At 33.9% G+C, this 27,187-nt stretch overlaps 2 protein-coding genes and 1 pseudogene across 2 annotated transcripts; 1 reads left to right on the top strand and 2 right to left on the bottom strand.

The window, feature by feature from the left end:
* Positions 1-10,341: 10,341 nt before the first annotated feature.
* On the top strand, positions 10,342-13,538 carry LOC129885628 (uncharacterized). The gene is made up of 2 exons (XM_055959978.1): positions 10,342-10,581; positions 11,058-13,538. Exons 1-2 carry the CDS (start codon positions 10,426-10,428, stop codon positions 12,132-12,134), a joined length of 1,233 nt encoding a protein of 410 aa, XP_055815953.1. The 5' UTR covers positions 10,342-10,425; the 3' UTR covers positions 12,135-13,538.
* Positions 13,539-16,005: 2,467 nt separating this feature from the next.
* LOC129884531 (extensin-3-like) lies at positions 16,006-19,535 on the bottom strand (annotated as a pseudogene).
* A 241-nt stretch (positions 19,536-19,776) lies between these two features.
* Positions 19,777-26,177, bottom strand: LOC129885627 (uncharacterized). Its single transcript, XM_055959977.1, has 4 exons — positions 25,683-26,177; positions 21,418-21,646; positions 20,662-20,786; positions 19,777-20,439 (listed from the first exon to the last, which is right to left on the bottom strand). The coding sequence occupies exons 1-4, from the start codon at positions 26,010-26,012 to the stop codon at positions 20,356-20,358; spliced, it is 768 nt and encodes a 255-aa protein (XP_055815952.1). The 5' UTR covers positions 26,013-26,177; the 3' UTR covers positions 19,777-20,355.
* Positions 26,178-27,187: the final 1,010 nt, after the last annotated feature.

The following is a 27,187-nucleotide window of genomic DNA, read 5'->3' as shown; positions in this document are numbered from 1 at the left end:
AGCCTAGTAATAAGATGATCCGTCCAACTCATTGTTTTCTTCTACTCATAGTCTCCAAAATATAATATTTCCCTAGCTTTTGCCGCATTTTGCTTCTCTGCTTATTCCTTTACTTTGTTTCCTTCGCCTTAATTTATTTCATACATTATTTAGTAACCTTGTTTAATATGTCAAACGAGTTGAATTATGACTCATTTGAGTTGAACATTTGACTTTATAGGTTGAACTCAAAATGATTTATCAAACTATTATGTCAAAACGAAATTTATATAATAATACAGGTGCATAAGTAAGAAAGTCACTTATTAAAAATTTTGGATTAGTCTCTAGGTCAGGTATAACATTATTAGAGAGATTTGATTTTATAGTCCGTTACAAATAAATATAAAAGATTTAAAAATAATATTTTTTTAAAATTTAATTTACAAGTAATCATAAGAGATCATTTTCACGTATTTTATTAATGTAACAATAAAATAAAAAGGGGGGGGGGGGGGAATTCAAGTATCATGTTGTGGGATATGTCACAAGAATCCGAGGTAGTAACCAAGTTTATGAAAAACCAACCTCTGTAGGTACGTAGGTTCATGAATAATGTGTGTGTCTGATATTTAGATGAAAAACAATTAAAATAGAAACGTACCATTTGTTACCAAACATTCACATCGATATATAAATATATTGTCAGAATTTTCATGGCCAAAGAAGTATTCATTTTTTTGTTTTGAAGTTATGGTCACCCGTGACTTTATTTATTTCCTATATATATAGGTACTTCTGTCTTTTAATAAGAAAGAGATGAAGGTGAAAAGTTTGAAGAAGTAGGGTAACATATATAATAAATGATTGATTAATTTCATATAAGATCATTCAACTTTTCTTTTTGGTTTCCATCCGTGTATTTATATTGGGTCTCAACTAAATTTAAATTAATATATTATACTGCAATTATATTTACAGGATTTACTTTATTCGTATAAACTCAAACCAAAACCTCTTATTAAAGATCGAAGAGATTCCGACCATCACCATAAGTCCACAAACGATACTGATATTCAACTTATAATATAAGTGGATAAAATTATCAAACTTATTTTTAACCACAAAATTTCTTAACTTTACTTTATTTCTTATAATTTTAACATCAATCTTAGCATTTTTCGCCCAACTTCACCGAAAATCACAACCGTTTAATTAAAAAAAAATTACTTCAAAGAGAAAGAGAATTCTATTTTTACTGACTTATCCTCTTTGTCACCATTTCATAAGAAATTTCGTTAAAATGAGGTTTAACTTTAATTTGTCATTTAATACATAAGAAAAAGTTCGACAATATAGCTTTCCTATACTTTCAGCTCATTTCAAATATAATTACAGATAAATAACCATGTTGAGTACTAATTAGTCATCTGAAATTAAAAAAATTTAAAAATTAACTAACCTTTTATAGCAAATTAAACTGTACTGTAGTGTATAATTTTTTATTACAATGACTGCGGATATTTAAATAAAATCCAAAAATTATTATAGACATAAAAATATGGGAATGCACGTGTGTCTCTCTGAATGTATTCAGATATCTTTGTTTTCCATGCATGCATGTTAAAATTTTCTCTATTTACTTCTTCTCCAAAAGTCACTGTGCCACTTAACAACAAAATTAGATTGTTTTATTTCCTTTTTTTACTGTTACTAATTTAGGTACTACTTTATCTATTTCAATTTATTTTTTTAATAGTTCATGTGAAAAAAAAATATTTATTTATTTTTTAGTAACTCTTTAATTTTAAATTTCCACATGACATGTTTAAAATTATAAAATAAATGATACATATTACGTATATTTGACATATTTATAATTTTAGATCACAAAATTTAAACTTCATATCAAGTTAAAATAGGTCAAACAATTAAAACGGAGGAAGTACTATTTATTTAATGCATTTCATGTTAGATAAATTACTCATATTGCTTTGGATACTTGTGGCTCTGAATTTGATAATGATTATTAGGTGCCAGAAATTCGAGTTATAGAAAATACTATACTATTATTAATAAGTACATCAACAGAAATGATGAATCACAAGGGAACAGCAAATAGACATTACTGTGGACAAACTTGTATCTTTAATTTAATTATTTCTCCCTTTTAATTTAACCTTTTGCTGTTTTTTTAAAGCAAGAAACTAAGATCCTCCCTTCAAGCTGACTCACATGCTATCATAAACAGCATTTTTGGATTCCATTAATCATAATCAAGCATCTTATATGTGTATATATTTTGGAGAATTAGATCAAGAAACAAAGTGAAGCGACTCTAGCTATATTTCAATATTTGAGAAATTGGTGACTAATGACTTAAAAAAATGTGTGATATTTGTGAAGTGTGATCAATTATTCACGAACTAGATAATAAAGACAAAAGATAACCAATTGAGTGACATAAGCATATAGCATTGTGGGAAAATATAGCTTCTTTCTTTGATTTGATTAGGAGCATGTATTAATTTATTCCAACTCAATTCAACTGCCTTTTTTTGTGTAATTTTTTATCTGGTGTCTGATATGTCCTTACAAAATTTGAAATTTGCACCACGGATTCGACTTCCCTTAAAATGACACAAAAGAACATTGGTATGGTAGTATTGTTACTCTATCCACGGTCATTAATATGAAAATTTGGGTTCTTTATGATATGTTTGTTGTTGCGGAAGGTACCAGATAGGTTGTGGAATAAATTGATACGCGCGCAAATTATTCCCAACACTAAGGTTATAAAAAGAATCTCCTTCTTCACCTTTGCCAAAAAACAAAAAAAAAAGACAACTATACACGTGAAGTTTATTAAGTACTTGTATTAGACAGCCCAAATTTGAAGTGAGAAGAAATCATTATGCTTGCTTGTCCTTTGCTTCTTATTTCTCCTTGAATTTGCAAAACGTGACAATTTCAGCAATTCTAAATTACTAGAAATTTGTTATATATTAACAAACAAAACTGTAGCTCGAAGTTTAAGTCAAGATCTAATTCTTTAATAGTAGAAGAAAGTGGGCACAAAGAGTGAATGAGAAAGGGAAATTAAATGGCTTAATATACATATATATAATTGACATCTTAACGGTGCCATTAAGTATTACTTAGATTTAAAGAAAGTTTAATGTGGTAAGCTTGACGAGACACTGTGTTTGGTAAAACTAAACTCTAACCAGGTACTTTGAATATGTGTTTTATTAATGTTTAGTACTACTAGTACTGTAATATATTATTATTTTTATTTTGGACAGTTTGGTTAATTAGACAAACTACTTGCAGAGTTGTAGCTTGACGCTGACTAGTGATAATATAATACTCTTCTCTAAGTTGTAGGTGTTAATAAGTTCAACCATCACTTTATTGAACATTTGGTGACCCACGTAGAACAACCTATCTAAGAGGCGACTAATTTTGAACTATCATCCTGAGTTGACGCTACTTTTTGAAATCATGTCTATCTTAGTAAAGGGAAGAAATTAAGATTTAACGATGATCTTATAGTCTAGTGATACTATTAAAGAAATTTTCGTACGATATTAACTAACATGCATCTAATTTTCACTGTTATTCGTTACCTTCCCATCTTACCCCATTCCCATGTAATGTAATGGGTAAATTCTAAAAGGCTAAACACATAGGCTCTTGAACTTGGTTGGTTTTTTCTCCCAGACACCTCAACTATGCTGCCTTCCTATTGAACTCTTGAACCATACATAATTTGTACTTTTTAAGCATTCATTACTGACATTGCATAAAATATTTTATCACGTTTGAAGAGCGCACGTGAAAAGGATTTAAATGGGCTAATGTGGAACCCATTTTGGGATGTAACGGTCTTCCTTTTCACGTGCTCTTCAAACGTGATAACACTACATCCCAAAATGAATTCTACATCAGGCCCTTTAAATCCTTTTCACACGCTCTTCAAACGTGATAAAACGATTTATGCAATGTTAATAATAAATGTTTAAAAGGTACAAATTATGTATTGTTCAGGGGTTCAATAGGAAGGCAGCATAGTTTAGGTGTCTGAGAGGAAAAACCAACCAAGTTTAAGGGTGTATTTATGTATTCAGCCATTCTAAAAAGAAATTAAAAAATTTAGGGAAAATTACCTATTTACACATATTATAATACCATATTTACTAATATTCCCTACCATATGAAAAAATATCAAAAATTCCTCTTTTTTTAACTCTCTCCCCATCTCACAGATACATCACATTTTACTTCACTCAACTACCATAAATTCACGCCTAATTTCAAGCTCCGCTTCGTCAGTTTTTGTATTTTGAATTTCTATACATATATTACTCAATTTCAAGATTCTAACTAAGGTATATTCAAGTTTTTCCTTATCTGGAATCTCACTTCATTCTCACCTCCTTTGATTTCCTCTACTTTCTTCTATAAATTTTTATTTGTTTTTTACTCATACTCTTCACTGATACATATGGAATCCGCTCCATCTTTTAGTGTTGGTTTCACACAGTTGAATAAAAATCAAGAAATTCTTATTTCACCAGGTTCTGATTCATCTTGGAAAGGTTACGACGAGGTTAGATCCAAACATTGTAACGATCCAGCAGTGATGAATAAGCTACGTCAGAAATTAAAGTCGAAATCTTCAGTTCAACATGCATCCAAAGAAGTAGACAAGAAGATTGAAGGGGTTACAACACGCCCTAATCTCCCAAAGGTAGGAGTTCATATAATATGTGTTTTTTTTAAATGTCATTTTTTCTGAAGATTTACTGCTTCTGATACATCTAGTTATGTATCAGATTCTTATGTATCAAGTTTTAATGTTTCTAATACATCGTGTTTTTGTATCGGATTCTCATGTATCAAGCTTTACTGCTTCTGATACATCTTGTTTATGTATCAAATTATCATGTATCAAGCTTTAATGCTTCTGATACATCGTGTTTATATTTTATTTTATTTTAAATATCATTTTTTCTGAAGGTTTATGCTTCTGATACATCTAGTTTATGTATTAGATTCTTATGTATCAAACTTTAATGATTCTGATACATCATGTTTTTGTATCGGATTCTCATGTATCAAGCTTTACTGCTTCTGATATATCTTATTTATGTATTAAATTCTGATGTATCAGGCTTTAATGCTTCTGATACATCGTGTTTATGTATCAAGTTCAAGTTGTATTTAATATTTTTCCATGTCAATGCTTCTGATACATCAAGTTTATATTTTTGCAGGGATTGTGGTATTTTTCTGGCTATTTTTGCTGAATATCTTAGTGATGGAATTTCTTTTCCAACTACTGGACTACATGTCGAATTCTTTCGTTCAAGATATGTCGCACTATTGTGGATTTATGGTTGTCGAAAGGCCAAGGATGATTATGTTAGCAAAAACGATAATCCAAAAAAACCTAAGAGAGATTTCATCTCTCCTAGTCAAGGAGAACCGATGGACGTCGAGTAGTTCATTTTTTTGAATTTTGTAGAGTAGAATGTACAGTTATGTTTTTGCACCAATAGTAAATATATTTTTTTGGGGCTATTCAACAATTTAACAGACTTTTAAGTTTTTCTCATGTATTAAACTCGAATATAAGATGAAAGTTTATGTATCAGACTCTCATGTATCAAGCTTTAATGCTTCTGATACATCTTGTTTATGTATCAGATTCTCATTTATCAAGCCTTTCTGCTTCTGATACATCTTGTTTTTGTATCATATTCTCATGTATAAAACTTGTTTGCTTCTGATACATCTTGTTTATACATCAGATTCTCATGTATCATTCTTTAATGCTTCTGATACATCTTGTTTATGTATTAGAATCTCATGTATCAAGCTTTAATGCTTCTGATACATCTTGTTTATGTATCAGATTCTCGTTTATCAAGCCTTATTATTTCTAATACGTCTTGTTTTTGTATCATATTCTCATGTATCAAACTTGTTTGCTTCTGATACATCTTGTTTATGTATCAGATTCTCATGTATCAAGCTATACTTCTTCTGATACATCTTGTTTTTGTATTATATTCTCATGTATCAAGCTTTAATGATTCTGATACATCTTGTTTTTATAATAGATTCTCATGTATCAAGCTTTAATATTTCTGATACATCTTGTTTATGTATCAGATTCTCATGTATCAAGCTTTAGTGCTTCGCCTCAGATTGCCAAACTCCAGAATGTCTCAGTAGTATCGCGATATTCATCTCGATTCGCTTGATGAAAATCAAATTTTGGATTGAATTTTTTGTTCGCAGTTATGCTCTGTTTTTTGAGTTTTTATTCCTCTTCATAACTGTTACGGTTTTTAAGGATTATTTTCCTTAATTAGCATGGTAATTTATTGAAACAACCAATCATAACTTAAATTACGTTACTATCCATATATAACTCAACAACATTAATTATTCTACACTCAAACCTGATGTATCAGCAAAATAAGTAATGTATCAGAAATATGAAATTTTTTCTTTGGATAATTTAAGAAAAATAAGGGATATATTGTAATTGAGGTTTTTCACTATGAGATTTAGGTAAAGTCTACAAAAATTTAACTCTTTGTTTGGATGTATTGATTAGTAATGGTACCTCAACTAGCAAGTAAAATTGTTTTTCAACGGGCCCATTCGAATGCCATATTCCGGCCCACGTTACTTGAAATCTAGAGGCCCAATTAGATTACAAAGGGAATTCTCCACCAAATTTTAGTGTTTCGATACTTTATGCTAAAAGTGCACTTATATTTCATAGTATAAGGACTATTTAGTGCTTGGAAAAATTATTTGGGTGAATACTTTTTAATAAAAAATTATTGATTTTTGTATTTTTTTAATTTATTACCATTTATAACAATACATAGCAATGCTATGATAAATTTGTTATGTATTAAAATAGAATTATGCGTGCAATATAAATATATTATAAGTATTTTAAAATATATTATATTTTTGGGGTGAAAAATTGACACAATATATTATAAGTGTATTAAAGTATGATAAATGTATTATCCATGAATAAAACTTGTATAATATGTGTTTTATAAATAGTTTTTTATAATATGTATTAAAATTATATTATAAATATATTGTAAGTGTCAAGTGTAAAAAAAATATTATTGCTATAGTGATAAAAAAATTCTCAATATAGTATATTTATGCAAGTTTTCCTTGTTTATTTAAGTCAAAGAGTGAAAATGATTTTGATTCCAAGCTCAAAAATAAAATTTGGTTCTTCAAGCAGGCACCTTTCGGTCGTCGTGCCTAGGGTTGTTTATGGATATGCTTAAAAAAATCAAATCTAACCTCAATTCGAATCAAATCGATTTAAAAAATTGATATTTGATTTGTTTGGTTAGGTTTGGTTTTAAATTTTGAAAATCAATACTATTTGGTTTGGTTTTGATTTTACTAAAAATAATCAAACCAAACCGAAATATATATATATATATAAATTTTATAAATATTCATAAATAAATGTGAATATTTTGTTAAATTTTCATTAACTTAACTCTTTAACTTTGCCATTTTTTCAAGCTCAACATTTAAATTTTGATATATAATTTTCTTTTACCCCTTCCCCGGTTATTTCTCAGTTGTTGAGCTTGGATTTATTTTTTTTGCAATAAAAATTGATCTTTTGATCTTTGGTATATAATGACTTTAGTATTGCTTAACTAAGTCACTTTGTTCGTGTAATAATAATTTTAGTATTGTTTAATTGCTCATGTACTGAGTATTTATGTCTATCGAGATGTGTATGCCCTCCACAGACTTATTATTTTTAAACTGAAAAACCAAAAAAATTGAACCAAACCGACAATAACCAAACCGATAGTTATTTTTTGGTTTGGTTTAAGAAATTTAAAAACCAACTTAATTGGTTTGGTTTTGATTTTAACCAATAACCGATCCAAATCGAACCATGAACACCCTTAATCATGCCTGCTTTTAGGCGAATGCATTTCTGTAATTTTATATTTTTTTAATTTTAATTTATTTATTTATATTTTTCAGTCTTTTGAATATTTGAAAATTACGTAATATATATATCACAATAATTAACAATTTAAAATATTTAAATTTTAAAATATATATTTTATCTGACTCTCAAAAGTCTATTAGTGCCGCATAAATTGGAACAAAAAAGTAATGTATATTATTTGTAAATGACGGAAAAAAACACTATAAATCACAATAATTAAAAATTAAAATATTTTAAAATCATATAAATATTTGGATAATTCTTCAAATTTCTAAGATGTCATATAAATTGAGACAAAAAAATAACATGTATTGAATCTGTGCTAACACGTGTTAACGTATCTAGTATATATATAAAGTGTGAATTAAAATTTTCATTCACTATCTGTTTTAGCTTGCTTTAGAGCAGAAGTGGAACTTGAATTGTTGTTGTTTGCAACAAATATTTTCAGATACATAAAATAAGTTGCAATTACAAAATAAGTAAAATAAAATAATATAATATGTAGGTGATTTTTCATAGTATTTCAGAAAGTTGAAGATGATTTATAGTATGAAGGTGATTTTTTTACAATTTGTCTTTCTTCAGATTATTCGATTATGGAGATAATGATTGCACTATTATAAAGACCACTGTTAAAACATTGATTCATAATTGATTAATATGGACATTCACATATTGTAGTCTTGAATTTGAGAACATATTTGAATATCAAAAATGCTTTTGTATGTCGTTAGAAATAATTATGTATAATGCCTTAAGTATACATATTTAAAATGCCTCAAGTACATATAGATAGAGACAAAGAAATAATTATTTAAAGTTGTTTTTGCCTTTAGTTAACCTCTAGCAATATAAAATTAAGAATTAATTATAATAAAAAGATGTTAGTCTTGTGTTCACCATACATTATCTTGGATATTTGTTATAAAAAAATTATTTATTAATATGAAAATTTGAGTTATTTAATTCAAAGTTCTAAAACTTTTTTGGTAAATATTAGATGATTCCTCTCTCTCTCTATATATAAATTTGAACCTTTTGTTTTTCAATTTTTAATATTATTTTAAGTAAAAATAAAATCATAAAATTTAACATTATTTTTTTTTCGGATCTAAAGCAAAGGATTTACTAACTTCACTCTTGAGTTACCCCACGTGATAGTGATATGTTAAAATTCTTTATGCCATTTTTCATGAAGGCTAATGATTTCAAGCTAGTGATGTTGCACTTCAAATTGTGCATCTCTTATAACTTCCTCACCAGTGGCTATCTTATTACTTCATTCCAAACCATAGACATGCGTTAATTTTGTGTATTATTAATATCTTGTTTGATAATTTTTATATATATATATATATAATTAATACTTGTATTAGTTACATACTCTATTATGTATCGAGATGTGTATTACTAATACCATAATTTTTCATGTATTAGTAATACAAAGAGTTTTAATGCGTGCATTAAATCGATTAATGACATAATTACTCCTTGAATCTCTCTTAAAACATTTTTCATTTCCCAAAGTTAAAGAGTGATGAGGATATTTTTGTAAACAAACAGTTTTTTAAAAGTTATGCAAGAGTTGTTATTTCTGTCACATCAAACCAAACAATGTATAAAAATAATGTCAGTATAACTAATATCAGCATTATTAATACATTCTATTCAATATTATTCTTATACACTCCACCAAACGACCTCTTAGTCCATTTTGAAAATGATGTCTCTTTCTTTTTTAATAATTCTTTTTTTTCCAACTTTCTACATCCATATTTAAGACCACAAGATTAAAAAGTATTTTGATATATTCTATATATTTTTAGTTTAAAATTATAAAATTAATTTTATTTTACAAAATTTATAATTTTTTACTTTTTTCGGACAAACAAATTGAAACGACAAAAGTAAAATACTATAGCTAAATGGCGATGAGCAATATCAGTCATATTTCCCAACAACACCAATAAAAAGTAAAATACAAATAAGAGTTATGACATTCAATCTCATATTACAAGATTTCACACTTGTACAGGTCCCTTTCAATACCACAAAAACCACCTCAGAAGTCGGAAAAAGATTTTTGGAGACCACGATAACCCACTCTTTAGATCAGTCCATCCATAACGAAGGAATTCTGGTAAATACATTATTATTTTTATAATATAATAGTGTTATAATTTTCTTTAATGCTATTGCAGAGCAGTGTCTAACTATCTGGTCGAAACTATACATAAAACCCATTTTTATTTTATACGGCGCCTAAACTTACCGCCATTTGATTGACAGAAGAAGACGGGATCCTTATACAGCATCAGCCAAACACAGCCTAATAAAACTTGCCCATTATTAAAATCACACGTGTGACATTAGGGCCTATAACTGAGAAAAGAATTGTTCGTGTTTGGCTTATGTTCATTACTCATAAAACACACAAAAAAAAACAACCAAAAAAAATAGTTTACAAAAGACAGACAGATCGCAAAAGCCATTCCTCAAATAAAATAAAACAAATAAAAAAGACAGCTTTGAGTGAACACCTCCAACGTCGTCTTCGTCCCACACAGGTCAATTCCTATTCTAATGTTTATGTTTACTTCAATTTTGTTAATTAGGGGTTTAATCATCAAAAGGGTTTCTTAATTGTCTTTTAATTTTAGTTAGATTATCATCTGTTTTTCCTTCGATCGCTTAATCTCAATTTGGGGTTAATTTTACTTTGAAATTACTAAATTGGGGCAAATCTTTAATGTATATTGGTTTTGATAGTATTAATTTGGAGCTAGTAAAGGAGGAATTGCTGACTTTATCTTGGTTCTTGTTAATTATCGGATTCTGTTAATTTGACGTCTGGATTCTGAAAATGGACTTATAAGCTTTAATTACTTTCATTTGATCTAAGTCTTGAAAAGTTGAATTTCAACAATGTGATCTACGGAAAGGTATATGCAATTAGGGCTTATTGGGTATTGGTAGTAAATGCTGCTATTTGTTTATGTTCTTTGCTGGAATTCACGAAAGTCTGGTTATTTTGAATGTTTAGGAGGTTCAATTGAAAATGGTAACCAAACACCATTATACTCGAGTTGATACGTTAGAGCTGAGAGATCTAATCTATAGGAAGATTGGGCAGCAGAGAGCTGAAAAGTACTTCAATGAGCTTAGTAGATTTTTCAGTTCAAAGCTGAGCAAGGTTGACTTCGATAAGTCTTGCATTCGAACTATTGGGAGAGAGAATATCCACCTACATAATCGTCTACTTCTCTCCCTAGTGAAAAATGCCTCTTTGGGTAAGGTTCCTCCACCAAGGCCTAAAAAAGTTGAAGAATCTCTCAGCATCAAAGTTGGGAACGGTTACCAAAGAAGTTGTCTACAATCGCTCTATGGTGATGCATTTCCCTCATCACCTCGCAAAACCAGGTCTCCAGTTAGTAGGGACAGAAGGTTGCGGGATCGTCCAAGTCCTCTTGGACCACTTGGGAAAAGTCCTATTATGTGTGAAGAAGCAGCACCTAGGATACAAGAACAGCAAAGTGCCACAGAGTTGCATTCCCTTGGTAGCAGACCTCCAGTTGAAGTTGCATCTGTAGAAGATGGGGAAGAAGTTGAACAATTTATTGGAAGTCCAGGCATCCAAAGCAGAAGCCTTGTCACTGCCCCTCTTGGAATTTCTGTGAATGTAGGTGGGGCTCGAAAAACTCTCCATAGTGGATCAGTGTACAACTTTTGTCTGGAGACTTGTCAAAGCTGTGGAGAATTGCCTGACAGTAGATCATTAAGAAGCCGTTTGGAGCGGAAGTTAGAGTCGGAGGGGCTTGGAATATCATTGGACTGTGCTAACCTGCTAAATAATAGCTTAGATGCATTTTTGAAAAGGCTGATTGAACCTTGCATAGGACTGGCTGGATCTCGACATATAAATGAACGTGTCAGATATTGTAATGGCCAAATACTGCCTGGATGGTATGGACAATATCCTGGAAATTATACAAAAAGACAAACAAGATCCTCATATGCTAGGATGTTGGATTTCCGAGTGGCAATGGAGACAAATCCTCATATACTTGGGGGAGATTGGTCCACACTACTTGAGAAGGTCTGTGCTTCTGCTTCTGAATAAACAGCTCTCGGTCATCAATCTTGTTACCAGATGGATAAGTGGAAATTTCAGGTTTTTGTGTCTGATTTGATGATGAGGTTTTCGACATGATTTCTCACAGAATGAAGTATCTATGAGAATTGCCGAAGGAACAAGCATGTGAATATTGTGGGAAGCTGTTGGATGTGTGTTGTGGGATTTGTATTCTAGGAGAATTGGTCCCTTGAAAGGGTCATGTTTACATAGATTAAGAATAGATATTGTTTACAAGCACTTGCTCTTATGTCATTTTTCATTTTACAGATGAGGTTTCTATGAAATATTTTCATGAAATAAATCATTTAGTTCCATGCAGCTGTGTACTATTGTAAAACTGAGAAGTTAGCAAGTGAATCAATTTCTAACCATTGCTGAGTGTTTTCAGCTCCAAAGATTTTCCAATTTCCTGTCTCTTCAATGATCCACTTTTGCAACAAAGAGGCAACAGTTTTATTTCCCGTGTCAAGTGAAATGGACATTTTATTTCTTCTTCCTGGGTTAAAGTGTCAAGTGCAATCCTCTAGAGATGAATATAGTGAGATATGCACTTCCTGCCCTTAAAATTCTTGAGGTTGATTTGAAGTTTGTCCAATGTGATGTCTGATTGGTGGCTTCAAGCTTAAGGTGACATGCTTCCATTATTGGCTGCAAAATGTAACATCATGGTTTAAAGATTGGTTGCTTTTGGCAGTCGTCTGTAACATATCTTACATTGCTTCTTTTTTGGTGTTGTTTGTTTGTTTGAGCTTCTATATGTTGGTGGGCCTTTTTTCTCTTTGTTTTTCATCCCTCCTTTCTATTCTATCCAAATGCTAATGTCCTTTAAATGTTTGAGGTTGAGTCTGCCCAAATTTATTGAGGTTGATCTGATGTAATGTGATGCCTCATGGGTGGTTTCAGTCCTTCAAGTTATGTATATGCTTCCAGCATTGGCTGCAAAAGGTTACATCATGGTCCAAAGGCTGGTTGCTTTTAGCGTCTTCTATCTCTAGCATATTAAACATTGTTACTCTTCCTTTGTTCCTTGCTTGTTAGTGCAATTCTGCATGTTTGCGGGTTTTTTCTGATCTCTTCGTCATCCTTTCTTTCTAGTCTATCCAAATGACAATGCTCTTTAAAAGTTTGAGGTTGAGGTATGCACTTCTTGCCCTTACATTACTGAGTTTGAACTGACTTTGTCTAATGAGATGCCTGATTGGTAGCTTCGAGCCTTAAAATGATATACAATTCCAGTACTCGCATCAAAAAGAAACATCACGGTCGGTTCAGCAGTTGGTTGCTTCTGGCAGTCTCCTGTCTCGAGCATAGCAAATGCATTGTTACTCTTCCTTGTTTCTGTGCCTGTTCGTAAACTTCTGCATGTTGGATGGGCTTATTTCTCTTTGCTGTGCTTTTTTCTAGCTCATCCAAATGACAGAACCCTCTAAATGGTTGAGGCATGCTCTTCTTGTTATTAAATTATTGAGGCTGATCTGAAGTCTGTCCAATCCAAACCCTGCTTGGTGCCTTCAAGCCTTCAGTTGATATATGCTTCTAGCTTTGGCTGCTAAAGGTAACATTTCTGTTCAAAGGTTTATTGCTGTTGGCGGTCTTCTCTCTCTAGCATACTGTACATTGTTACACTTCCTTGGTTATTTGCTTGTTTGTGCAGTTAAAGGCTTTTTTCCAATGTTGGTGAGGCTCTTTTCTCCGACTTGCGCTTGCCATACCTTCTATATCCGATATTGCAATTTGCATTCTAATTTTTTCTCAATTTTAAAATTTATATTCTTGAAATATGGAGAGTTCATTGTCTCAGCTAATTTTCCTTACCAAGTAACACACGATTATGTACACCAGCATGAGATAGGGCAAAGAACATTTGAATCAATTGGATTGATTTTTGTTACTGATTCAATAGTTGTATAGAGTACATTTTGTTGTACTTTGTCTGAAAGGGACCAAAATAAAAAAATGTAACTACTTTCCAGTGATTCTTTCGGGAGGCTGAATATTGTGAAACTTTGCATCATTGAAGCGATTGTCATTTAGTTACTTGCCAGAAAAGAAACAGAACACGACAAAAAGGTCGGATAGAATGAAGATAGATGTACATGCCTGTTTGTATTGAATTTAGTTACTTGATTTTCAGTACTTCATATATAGTAAAATTTATAATCAGCTATGTGGTTTATTTTTTATTTTTTTTTACAAAAAGATCATTTTTAGAAAATGCTATCATTTTAGTGATACTGAATAATTTTGAGTTATCTTATATTTACTTTTCTAAATAATCAGAATCAACTTGAAAATCCAAACCAAATAGACTGATTGAATCAAGAACAGTATGGTCCTTGACATCATCTTACATTTAACTTTCCTTAATTGTTCTTTTTTAGTGTGCTTAATTTTGCACCATTTCTCATTTAGTTGTCATGCCTGCTTTACTTCTGTATTTTATCTGTTAAAACTGCTTTGCTATGCATTACTTGAGCCGATGGTCTTTCAAAAAACAGTCTCTCTACCACCACGAGGTAAGGGTAACGTTTGCGTACATTTTACCCTCCCTAACCCCACCTTGTGGGATTATACTGGGTATGTTGTTAATTCTACACCATTTGTTTTGTTTTTGTTTCTCAAATATTAGCATATATTTGCCTATGTTTTTGACCATAATATGTAGCACTTCTCTACACCAACATGCTCTCAATGTTAATTGTACACAAATTCTAACAGCCTTGCTGCAGCTTCAGAATCCTGCGCATGAACGCAAAAGATAAGCTCTGTGTTGCCTTGCAATGGAGGTAATTTAAGAAATTCTTCGAGTGCTTGTACAAATTTGAACTCAAAGGAATAGAAGCAAATTTTATAAGATAAGCACATTAATTATCAGACATGCTTTTCCAATTCTGTCTCTTAATTGCTCCACATCATGAAGATGAACTTTCATCTTGTGTATGTTTTGAGCACCATCTAAGTGCTCATCTTATGTGTGTATAAGACTAGAGAGGTATAAACTAACAGGGAGGATCACTATGTATAAGCAGTGAGCGTGGAGGCTCAGCTGAAACTGTAGTGATATGGCTCAGGTGAATCTGCAGAGAAGAGGTTTTACCTCATGCAACAGATGTTAACCTTTATCCCAGCAACTCGGGGAACATCAACCATCTCTTTTTGCATTGCCCAAAGCACATACCGACTGAACTCAACTTAACTGACTCTGATATGATAATATGCCTGAGGGCCAAACTGTACTGAACTATGTGGATGTGCTGATGCAACTGTATGCATGAACTGTATAGTGCACTGATTGGGTTCACAGAATGATTTAAGGTGTTTGTAACCCCATTGTATATAATTGATGTTGATTGAATGTCGTTAGAGCATTGCTGAACTTGTATCGTCGTTTCCTTGAGCTACAGCCTTTAGCTACTCAATTATTTCAATAGATGTCTTCGTCTCTTTGATTTCAAACGAATACTGGGAGAACTCGATCACCATGAGGGATGATATTAAATAACTTGGTTTGTTATTATCAGAAAGATTCATTAATGCTTCCTACGAGTTGTATAGACCAAGGAGTTCAGCCGATTAGCAGAAACTATATTATAGAAAGAAGAAGATGGTAGCATTAATACAATTCTTAGGAGAATATACCAAAAATAATCTTTTGATTCAGTGAGCCAATCTGATGGAGATCTCGAGGATCTTACTTAAATCCCGAATGAATACATGTTACAAAATATTAGTACAACAAAAGAACAAACAGCAAGCAAAGCCGATCATTTAGGAAAGCCTACAAACAAATTTTGGAAGAGGAAACGAAAATGCTCCAAATAGGAGTTTGAAAATGAGTTAAAAGTCAAATGGTGGATAATTATTGAAGCGAAAGGATTTGAATATTAGTAGTAGGTTAGTGGTGGAGATGGTGATGGAGGTGGAGGTGAAGCATAGGTGGCAGATTGCTCGTACTTCATAGGTGGTGGAGGTGAGGCGTATGTGGATGTTTCTTTGTCATAGTTTGTTGGTGGTGGAGGTGAAGAATAGGTGGCAGATTGCTCGTACTTCGGAGGTGGTGGAGGTGAGGCATAGGTGGGTGTTTGTTTGACATAGGTTGGTGGTGGTGGAGGTGAGTAGTATGATGGTGGTTGTTCATAGGTCTTTGGTGGAGGTGGTGGAGATTCATAGTAAGGTGGAGGCGGAGACTTATAATCCATTCATCAGACTCATGAAAGCAGCAGGCGCATTTGTAAGCCCAAAAGAACATGAAGAGCATCTGAGAACTGTTCTGGGATTGTTAAGGGAGACGAGGTTATATGCCAAATTCTCCAAGTGTGAGTTCTGGCTTGATTCAGTGTCTTTCTTAGGGCACGTGGTTTCTAAAGATGGAGTGATGGTGGATCCCCAGAAGATTGAAGCAGTGAAGAGTTGGGCAAGGCCCACTAATGTCTCAGAGGTAAAGAGCTTTATTGGTTTGGCTAGCTACTACTGCCGGTTCGTCAAGGGATTTGCTTCTATTGCTTCCCAGCTGACTAATCTGACCAAGCAGAAAGTTCCATTTGTGTGGTCGGATGAGTGTGAAGAGAGTTTTCTGAAACTCAAGACCTTATTGACTACTGCATCGATTCTTGCCCTGCCAGTAGAAGGTAAGAATTTCATTGTTTATTGTGATGCATCATATTCTGGTTTAGGTGCAGTGCTAATGCAGGAGAAGAAGGTAATTGCTTATGCTTCAAGGCAATTAAAGGTGCATGAGCGTAATTACCCCACTCATGATTTGGAGTTAGCTGCGGTTGTATTTGCACTGAAGCAGTGGAGACATTATCTATACGGGGTGAAGTGTGAAGTGTATACAGATCATCGCAGCTTACAACATGTGTTCACTCAGAGAGACTTGAATTTGAGGCAAAGGAGGTGGATGGAATTGTTAAAGGACTATGATATCACTATTCTTTATCACCCCGAAAAAGCTAATGTAGTGGCCGATGCCTTGAGCAGAAAAGCAGGGAGCATGGGAAGTTTAGCTCATTTGCAGGTTTCCCATCGCCCATTGGCTAGAGAGGTTCAAACTCTCGCTAATGACTTTATGAGGCTAGAAGTAACGGAGAAAGGAGGATTTTTGGCCTGTGTGGAGGCAAGATCTTCTTTCCTTGACAAGATTAAAGAAAAGCAGTTTGATGATGAGAAGCTGAGCCAGATTCGTGATATGGTCTTGCAAGGAGAGGCCAAAGAGGCTATGATAGATGGGGAAGGCGTCTTGAGGATTAAAGGGCGGGTATGTGTGCCCCGTATTGATACTTTGATCGAGACTATTCTTGTAGAGGCTCATAGTTCGAGGTACTCTATACATCCTGGTGCAACCAAGATGTATCGCGATCTGAGACAACATTATTGGTGGAGCAGAATGAAGCGTGACATTGCTGATTTTGTTGCCCATTGTCCAAATTGTCAGCAGGTAAAATATGAACACCAAAGGCCTGGAGGGACACTTCAAAGAATGCCCATTCCTGAATGGAAGTGGGAAAGGATTGCAATGGATTTTGTGGTCGGACTTCCAAAGACATTGGGTAAGTTTGATTCTATATGGGTGATTGTTGACAGGTTAACTAAGTCTGCTCACTTCATTCTAGTCAAGGTGACTTATGATGCAGAAAAGTTAGCCAAACTCTATATCCGCGAGATTGTTCGATTACATGGAGTTCCGATTTCTATCATATCAGATAGAGGTACACAATTTACTTCTAACTTTTGGAGAATCTTGCATGCTGAGTTAGGTACTAGATTGGATCTTAGTACTGCATTTCACCCTCAGACCGATGGGCAGTCTGAGAGGACAATTCAAGTGCTAGAGGATATGCTTCGTGCATGCGTGATAGATTTTGGTGGTCATGGGGATCAGTTTCTACCCCTGGCAGAGTTTTCGTATAATAATAGCTATCACTCGAGTATTGATATGGCTCCATTTGAGGCATTGTATGAGAGGAGATGTAGGTCTCCTATTGGTTGGTTTGATGCATTTGAGGTGAGACCTTGGGGAACTGATCTTTTGAGGGAATCACTAGAGAAGGTGAAATTTATTCAGGAGAAACTTCTAGCAGCTTAAATCAGGCAGAAGGAATATGCAGACCGAAAGGTCAGGGACATGGACTTTATAGAGGGAGAGCAAGTGTTGTTGAAGGTTTCACCCATGAGGGGTGAACTTAGATAACTTATTTAATTGGTGGGTTAAAGTGTTAATTCATTTAATATCATATACCACTTTATTTATTAAGATAAGTTAATGATATTTATCACTTCAACACATAAGGGTTTTAGAAGGAAAAAAAAAGAGAACGTGCAGCCTTCATCTCGAGAGAAAGCAGCACGCATAAGGGTGGGTGCCACTCACGACCCATTTTGGATTGTGACAAACTTGGTGATTGCTCATAATATTTTGGTGGTGGAGGTGGAGGTGACTTGTAATAAGTAGGTGTCTGCTCATAGTATTTTGGAGGAGGAGGTGAGTTGTAGTATGTAGGTGATATTTCATAGTATTTCAGAGGGGGTGGAGGTGATTTGTAGTATGAAGGTGATTTTTCATAATGAGTTGGTGGTGGTGGAGATTTGTAGTAAACTGGTGACTTGTAATATTTTGTTGGAGGTGGTGAGTTGTAGTATTTAAGAGCCGGGGACTTGTAGTAGTACTTTACCAGTGCTGGCGACTTGTAGTAGTACTTTGAAGGAGCTGGGGACTTGTAGTAGTGTTTTGAAGGAGCAGGGGACTTGTAGTAGTGCTTTGAAGGAGTTGGTGACTTGTAGTATGGCGACTTGTAATAGTGTTTTGAAGGAGCTGGGGACTTGTAGTAGTACTTTACCGGTAATGGCGACTTGTAGTAGTACTTTACTGGCGATGGCAACTTGTAGTAATGCTTTGATGGAGTTGGCAGCTTGTAGTAATGCTTTGAAGGAGTATGGGACTTATAATACTTCTTTGCAATTGACGACTTGTACTAATGCTTTGACGGATTAGGTGACTTGTAATATTTTGCTGGTGAGGGCGATTTGTAATATTTTACTGGCGATGGCGACTTGTAATAGTTGTGCTTAAAAGGTACATGTGCTTTGTAGTATTTGTGTGATGGAGAATATTCAGCAGGTTTCTTGTAGTAAGGAGTAGGTACATGATACTTAGATGGAGATTGTGAATTGTAGTACTTCTTAGAATTGTAAGAAGGTGAGGGAGAAGTATAGCCATAGGAGTAATCAGCAAAAACAGTGCTGGCTGCTTAGCAGATTGCCAAAGCAGCTGCAAGTAGGGGCAATTGCCCCAGCCTCCCTAAGCTTCTCATTTTGATATGCAAACCAAAGCTACACTTCGAGAAGAGACAGAGAGAACTAAAAACTTGTCTTGCATATTTGAGGAAGAGCTCTGGTTTTTATACAGCAATGTGACATCTTTCTTGTTGACATTTGATGTAATGGCTTCATGGTTACCCACTAAGATGAGAGTAAAGTCCAAATAAAGACTTGGTCAGTACAGAGTGGGAGGCATCCTCTGGTTACACAAAATGAAGACAAAAAAAAATTAAATATTAACATAAGAACAAAGAGGAATAGCACAAAGTAGTTTAAGATTTGGCAATTTTTAAACACTAAACAGAACAGAGAAATGAATGCTTTACTCACGTTAACAGTAAAATATAAACATTGTTTAATGAGTTTCTGTGTTATAGGGGGTAAGATTCAACTGTTTTAATGTGCCAACAATAGTTTATTTCCTTTCCTGTTACTTTTACAAGCTTAATAGGATAGAGAGGGAGAGATATCAGAACTATATGCCTGCTGCAAATACATCTTCAATATTCAGAACAACGTGGTACAATAATAAATTGTATAGTCAACTTGGAGTGAAGTTGAGAATGAGGATACAATTGCAAAATCTTCAAAATTTGAACTGTGTCTGCTCTATATAGTCAAATATCGCTCTTACGTGAAAGCTGATAAGTGTTGTAATATGCTATTTCTGTAACTAGAACTAGGATATACATAAAAGAACCCATGATGGTCTGAGCAACTCTTAAATAACACATTCAATGGCCTCCGTCTTCTGGAGAAGTTCTGCTCCGCCACACTAACATGTCACCGAGATAAAAATCACTCCAAAGTCGTGCCTCCATCCAGATTGTTAGCATGAAGAATATATGAATTGTTAGCAGAGAAGACATCATACGTGATTAGTATAGAATCATGTCATAGAGACTTTCTGTTGGCTTGCCATGTAGGTCAGGTACACATTCCATAAGTACGAAAATGAGTTGCTCACAAGCGGCTGTCAAATGTCATAGTAGCATCTAGTTAGTTACTTTCTCAAATACATATATACCCATACGTTACTTCTAAAAAAGTGAAGACATGAAAAATGAAGGGGAGAAATTCCTCTTTTCTTTTGGTACACTATTGAGAACTTTATCATCTTCAAATTGGGAGTTGAGGGATCTGAACCTTAAGTTATGTAAAGCAATCTTAGAGGTCGATGAGACCTTGAGCATACCTGTAAATGAACAGGAACAAACTTGAATGTAATAAAATCACATATTGGCCAGTACATAAGACCATTGACAATGGTGGGAACCAAGTCACGCTTGAGTCGGGCAACAATCTCTGAACTACTTTCACCTAGGATAGCAACCAATATAAGGATTAGTGATACAAGCATCCAAAGTTAAATGCCTATTGTAATTCAGAAAATAAAATTCTCAAGAGTTCGAATAGATGTTGAAAACTGTTGCTAGTTCATCCATATAATAAAGAAGTTTGCAACAAAATCAAATTCAAACTTAGCAAGCATGGTAGAAAGCCATTAAGGACTAATAAAAACAAAAGAGTAAAAAGGGGAAAGGAGCTAATGCACTTCCTAACGCAGCTTGCAAATGAACTGACTGAGATTCTTATTTTGTGTCAAGTTTATCAAATAGATGTTTCTTATCTAATCTTAAATTTCTTTTTCTAGTTTATTTTGAAAATTAAAAAAAAAGAAAGAAGTGATACAGGGTTTAAACACTATCCCTCAAACCCGAGGTTTCGAGTTAGTTTCCACCCCCACCCCCTTTCTCTCTCTCATGTCACTAACCCTATGCCCTCCTCTCGGGGAAACATGCACAAAAAGAACAGGTTCTATCTCAAATATGATAATTGCCTGAGGTCTAGAGTCCTCCACAAATATTTTATTTTGTTAATGACAGTAAAATACAGCCTACTATTAAATTTAACAAGAGCAACACAGAACTAAAGCAGGACTCAGATGTACCTTGCGCTACAGCATTCATGGAGAAGAAAACCGAGTTAATTGCAGGGCCATAAACTGTTTGTCCCAAAGCTATTTTTTTAAATGTTGTTATGACATCACGCTTTGGAAAGCACCTTGACAGGAAATTGAACCAGAAATGTAATGAAGGTCCAACAATTAGCGCTCCATAACCAGCCATCCGCAATGTTCGTGTGAGATCATACTGTTGCATCAATGAGCCAGCAATTGTCTGCAGTACAGAGTGCAACAAAAGGGGGGGGGGGGGATAAGATTAGAAACGTGTCATGATTTATTCAACTGGTCAACCAGAATAAAAAGCTACACTAAAAGAGGGAATGATAAATAAGCAGGTGAAACGCAAATTACATAATTATATGTTGAGCAAAATGAAAGAGAACTAACAGACTGACTTTCTAAAGTGTTGTTGAACAAGATTTACAGGTATCATTTCTACACCATATAACAGCAATGCCTCAATCCCAAGCAAGTTGGGGTTGGCTATACGAATCGTCCCTGACCTTTCCACTCCACTTACTATTGGATATTGTTAATTTTTTGTTTCTTTCATTTTTTATTTTATAACAGTGGTGTCCGTGTCAGCTGCACCGTGCGTGCACCACAACTAATTTCACAGGATACTTTCCACCTCCCACCAGCAATAGGTACTAGGCCACACCCTTGGGTGCAGTATTGGACATTATTACTACACCATAATACATGAAAAACATGTTTAACCCCTACAAGATGTATCCTAAAATACGATGCCGCCTGAAAGGTACAAAGTGCCAATTTTCTGTCATTATAGGAATAGAACTGTTATTTTCCACTGACCAATACAGACTACTATTAGCTTCTCCTGGAAATAAATTGTTGACTGCAAGATATGCTCAATAAATTTTAAAGAATAAATGGTTACTTCCCTGCACGTAGCTCGTCCGTGCTTTCCGAGGCGCTGCCTGTGACTCAGCATGGGAGAAGAGGGCGGAACTGCACACTTCCGTGTTCATCAGATTTTTCATAAATTGCATGCTTATTGATATGTTAGTTTCCTATTGATAAAATCAAGTGACTTTTCAGTGCTAGGTGTGTCTTGGCACCATGGCAACCAAAAGTGATCCAAAATTGGCAGTGTCTGAGCACCTAGGCCCAATCTCAATGCCTAGACACCTGTTCCAGACACTCAAAACTTTTACAATCACGAACTGATTTTTGCTCATGAATTTTAAAGGGCATTTCTATGACCTTCTCTCTTCTCTTCTTTATTTTTGAAAGTTGTTATGAAGACATTCATTTACCTTTTGATGTTTGAACTATTAGAGTGGAGAAAACATATTGTTATAGGTTATATAGAACATATGTTTTTTTTTTTAAAAGTTTTATTTAACATATGTTTATTCTTTTAGGGTTTTCTAAAATTTATTTTCGTCTTTGTGCCTATTGAATACATATTACTCCATGATTCACGAACAATAGCATAAACTCTAGTCAAGATGGTTAGGTTGAACGAATGTGCATTTTTTTGTGCCATTGAATGTCAACTAAATAGGGTCAGACAAGATAAATTATATTAAGCTGAGTACTACACAAGAAACATAGAACATTACATATAAATTCAACTAAACTACCTGCTAAGGACTTTAGGCAAATTTGTGCTGGTGAAGAAAAGAACTAGATATCAATGCACGTTTGACTGAATTAGTTTAGGCTCTTCCAGAAAGTAACTTCACAGAACTAGGAATTTCAAGTCAGTCCGTGCTATGAGTGATAACAAATTAAAGCATCTTGAACAACTACTAATTACGAACCAATCAGGAAGGGACGGTTAAGATCAGAATAGAAACAAAGTTAGTTAATCACTTAATCCTATTTTGAAGAGAATGATTCTAACTTGAGCTTTGTTATTATCAAACCATCATTAATTAAAATAAGATTACATTAACCCTCGATCTTCATCTTATATGATCGTTTTCCTTAAGTTTGCTCTCCTATGATTTAATTTCTCTCCGCAGCATCTTACTTTTGTTTTAGTATTAGAACTATTTAAACAAATCTCAACATGCAATTTCTCAAATAACAAAGAGGCAAAATCACTCTTTGTCAATTTGTACTAGTTTCTAAGAATTAAAAATCCGTTTCACTTCTTTATTATTTTGTGCAATCCGGTTGCTAGAGTAGTCTAAGGCCACATCAACTATTCAAGTCTTTAGATGCAAATAATTTGAATTGCCAATAAGGGTCATGATGTAAAAGAAATTGGTGCAAATCCCAACTGTCATTCAGTTTTCAGCCCAGAAAGTAATGGAAAGGAGCACCGAAGAGCCAGCTATGGCAACTATGGGAAGATAATTGTGGAACTTGTGGGTGAAACGACTGAATGTGGTTGAATTGGTCCATGATTATCTGTTAAAAGACAGGAGATTATAGGCAGATCCTATACCCTATGATTGCGAATGAACTTGGAGGAGACTCTTAAGAATTCTAGCTTGCTAAGTATGTGAAGATGAAAATAAGGAATGACATAAACAAGTCTATCAGACAATAATAGTCCACAGGGTTTAATCTAGTTGTAAGAGCGCCGTGGTGCATGGTGTGAAACTTGGTGGAAAATGGGCCAGCCTTCCATGGACTATGGGTCATATAGCAGAAGAGTATTACTCCGGTGTAATGAAGTAGTTCTCCAGATATAAAGCTGAGAAGGTTGCTTTACGTGGAGAATGATTGATCAGTGGAAATAGCTTGCTGGGAGAAGGGAAGCAAGCTAGTTTTATACTTAATGTACTCATTCCAGCTATGTCTAGAAGATAGATAATTAAGGACAATAAGCAGATTAATTGATGCCTACCTTCCTTAAAGCCTTGGAAACCAAGGAAAATAACATCTTCATTTTTAGGCAAGTTCTATTTTACACAAGCAACCAAGACGTATGAGGGCAGTATCTGACATTGTTAGGCAGAGGACATGATACCATGAAACTCTATTAAATTCACTGATTATTCATCCTCTTCAGACGCAACCATTTTCCGTGTGAAATGACAAGGATTGGTTTGGTTACTTAGGGAGTCCCAAGCAAAGCAATCTATGCAATTTCCAGATTAAGTGTTATGAAAGAAGGGGAACTCGCACTCAATCCAATAACATGTACTAAAGCACCTCTTTCTAATAATAGTCTTCGAACTTGACCAGGCGACTCATAAAGAGTATTTGCCACGGGTCAAACTGGGGTGTGATTTCATTCTCGTAACTAGATAAGCGCACCACAAGACTAGACAAGTTGTTCTTCACCTCACAGCATGTGTTTTTTTAAGTCAAGTCATTTCCAAGGGCAGCTCCTCTTATTCATCGATAATCCATGTTGCAGTGGCAGCTCACAAATTTATTCAACAAGTCATATTCTTATAGATGCCTTCATCACTTGGATTCACAGTGGAGACAGCCACAAATTAAAGAACAAACAGGATGAAGAACAAACAGGAGGAATAATGTTCAGTGTGTAGTTCGAACCTCTGGATGAAGATGATTCACAAGCCAACCTAATTTGAATTGTACATATGCTAAGTGGAGTGGATTTGGGTGAGACTATAACAGATGTTGGGAAGTACAGAACCTAAAAAAGATACTCGGAAATAAATGACAATTTTGTTCTGAGCTTTATCGGTGAAAGATTTAAATAAAGGAATGGACAGGCTGCTGTATCAAACTGCTCTCTGAGTCAATGAAGTGCAGTAACATTTGAAAAGCAGAAGAGGCATCTAAGAGTTGCAGGGAAAATTTATTACTCATAGGTTAGGTTTAAGGCCACTCATTCCATACCTAAGAGCTGTTAATTCTTTTTTCTTGAATCGAGGGTCTGTTGGAAACCACCTCTCTGCCTGCGTTTAAGTAGCCGTACACCCTACCCTCCCAGACCCCCACTTGAGGGATTACACTAAGTATGTATGGTGTTGTTAACAATGGTATGCCCTATTTCAGCTCTATGTTTAATTAGCGTGAAAAACTATCCGGACGAGAGGAAAGGGGTCAGGACCATTAGAACCCCTACTACAACCCCTACTTCATAATTTCTGCAATTAGAACCCCTTCAACTTTTCCTTTTCACCTCAAATTAAAGAACAGGGTGCATTACTATACTCTTCAAACCTCATAAAGCTGACCTCGGAAAGCAATATACAACACGCATGATTATTTAACCTAATAATGATTTTTTCAACTAAGTAACTTTCAAGAATCTTTTTTTTTTCCTTTACAGCTTTACTAAAGAAAAGTACCTGAGAGGAAAAATCAGCGGTAGTAAGAATAAGGCAGCAAGTGATAGTCTTGGTGATAATGGGTCGAGAGTTGAGTTTTTCTAAGTACCATCCCACAAACCTAACTTTGGAAGCAGAAGATGAAATCCCTGAAAAGAAAGCGAGAAAAGTGGGATTTGACAACTCTAATTCCTTAGTTTTCTTGTAAAAAGAATGAGGTAATCGTGAATAAACTTTAGAATGTTGAAGTTGGTGATGAACAATATGGTTCTTGATATTCCAAGATTCAATGGAGGGTCTTCTCCATAAATGGTGGGCTTTAGAACCATTTCTGAGGAAAAAAGCACACATCTTTTGTATATGTGGAGAAACCCCAGGATGGTAGAGGAGGAGTTAGAATGGAAAAGGGTCTGCCTCTTCTTGTTGTTTGTCAGTAGAGAAAGAGAAGTTTCTGGCTTTCTGGTTCAGGCATTCAAATATGGCCGCCAATAAAAGGGAGCAAACTGTACAAGACAAAATAAAGGTAAAGTCTTGTTTGTGGTTTACCAAGCACTTCCCTAATATTCATCCACGTGTTTATTTTGCTTTTCTCAAAATACTTAGTCATAATTTTCTTTGATATAAGAAAAATTATAATGTATACTCTCTGTTACATAAAAATGATAAAAAAAACAAAAAAAAAACTCATTAAATAATTATAAAATTATTTTTGAACCAAACTTTCAATTAAAAATATTTTTATTCATTTCACATAATTTAAATATAGTTTTAACTCTTTTCTATTCAATTATATACACTAATATAACACAAGTCCAATCACAATGAAAATATAGTCGCTAGAAAAAAGTAGTACTCCTACTCCATCATACATACTAAATATTTTCAATTATGTTAATATACAAATATATGTTTGTAATTACCTTTTTTCTTTCTCCAATTAAAAGTGTGAAAATTTGAATATGAATTTTTTTTTCGTCCATATCTTTTGCAAAATAAACCTATGTGTCTGCATTACATTTCACACCTCTGTCCAAATTATTTGACTCCCTTTTTGTCTCCAATTAAATTATAAAAATTTTAATATGAAAAGGTCTATTGTCCCATCTCTTTTTTTTTTCTTTTCAAAATAAAAGAAGTTGGGTTGGATGAAGTATACAATCATGTTTATCATCTCTATAGTGATAGCAATTCGGTATGCTAATGTCATTATTAAATTAACACAATATTTTATTGTATTTTATTTATATTTCAGGAAGAAGAAAAAAAAAAGGCAATTTACGAGAGTGAACAATAATTAGCGCCGCGAGTACAGAAAGTCGATTCACATGCTGAATTGCATTGAAGGGTTTCCAGCATTTTAGTTAAGAGCCACGTCAGCATTAACTTTTTGACGCGATTCCGTACTTCCATCCTCTTTTCAACACGTGTCCAGGACCTCCAGCTTTACTTTGTGAGTCCCTCTAAGTTTTGAATATTTCCTGGATGACCCTCATTCTTTATGTTTAGCTTCACTTCAGTCTATTCAC

The sequence above is a fragment of the Solanum dulcamara genome, chromosome 4, assembly GCF_947179165.1.
Source record: "Solanum dulcamara chromosome 4, daSolDulc1.2, whole genome shotgun sequence".
Taxonomy (NCBI): domain Eukaryota; kingdom Viridiplantae; phylum Streptophyta; class Magnoliopsida; order Solanales; family Solanaceae; genus Solanum; species Solanum dulcamara.
Note: the sequence above shows the minus strand (reverse complement) of the source record. Positions and strands in the feature narration are given on the sequence as shown.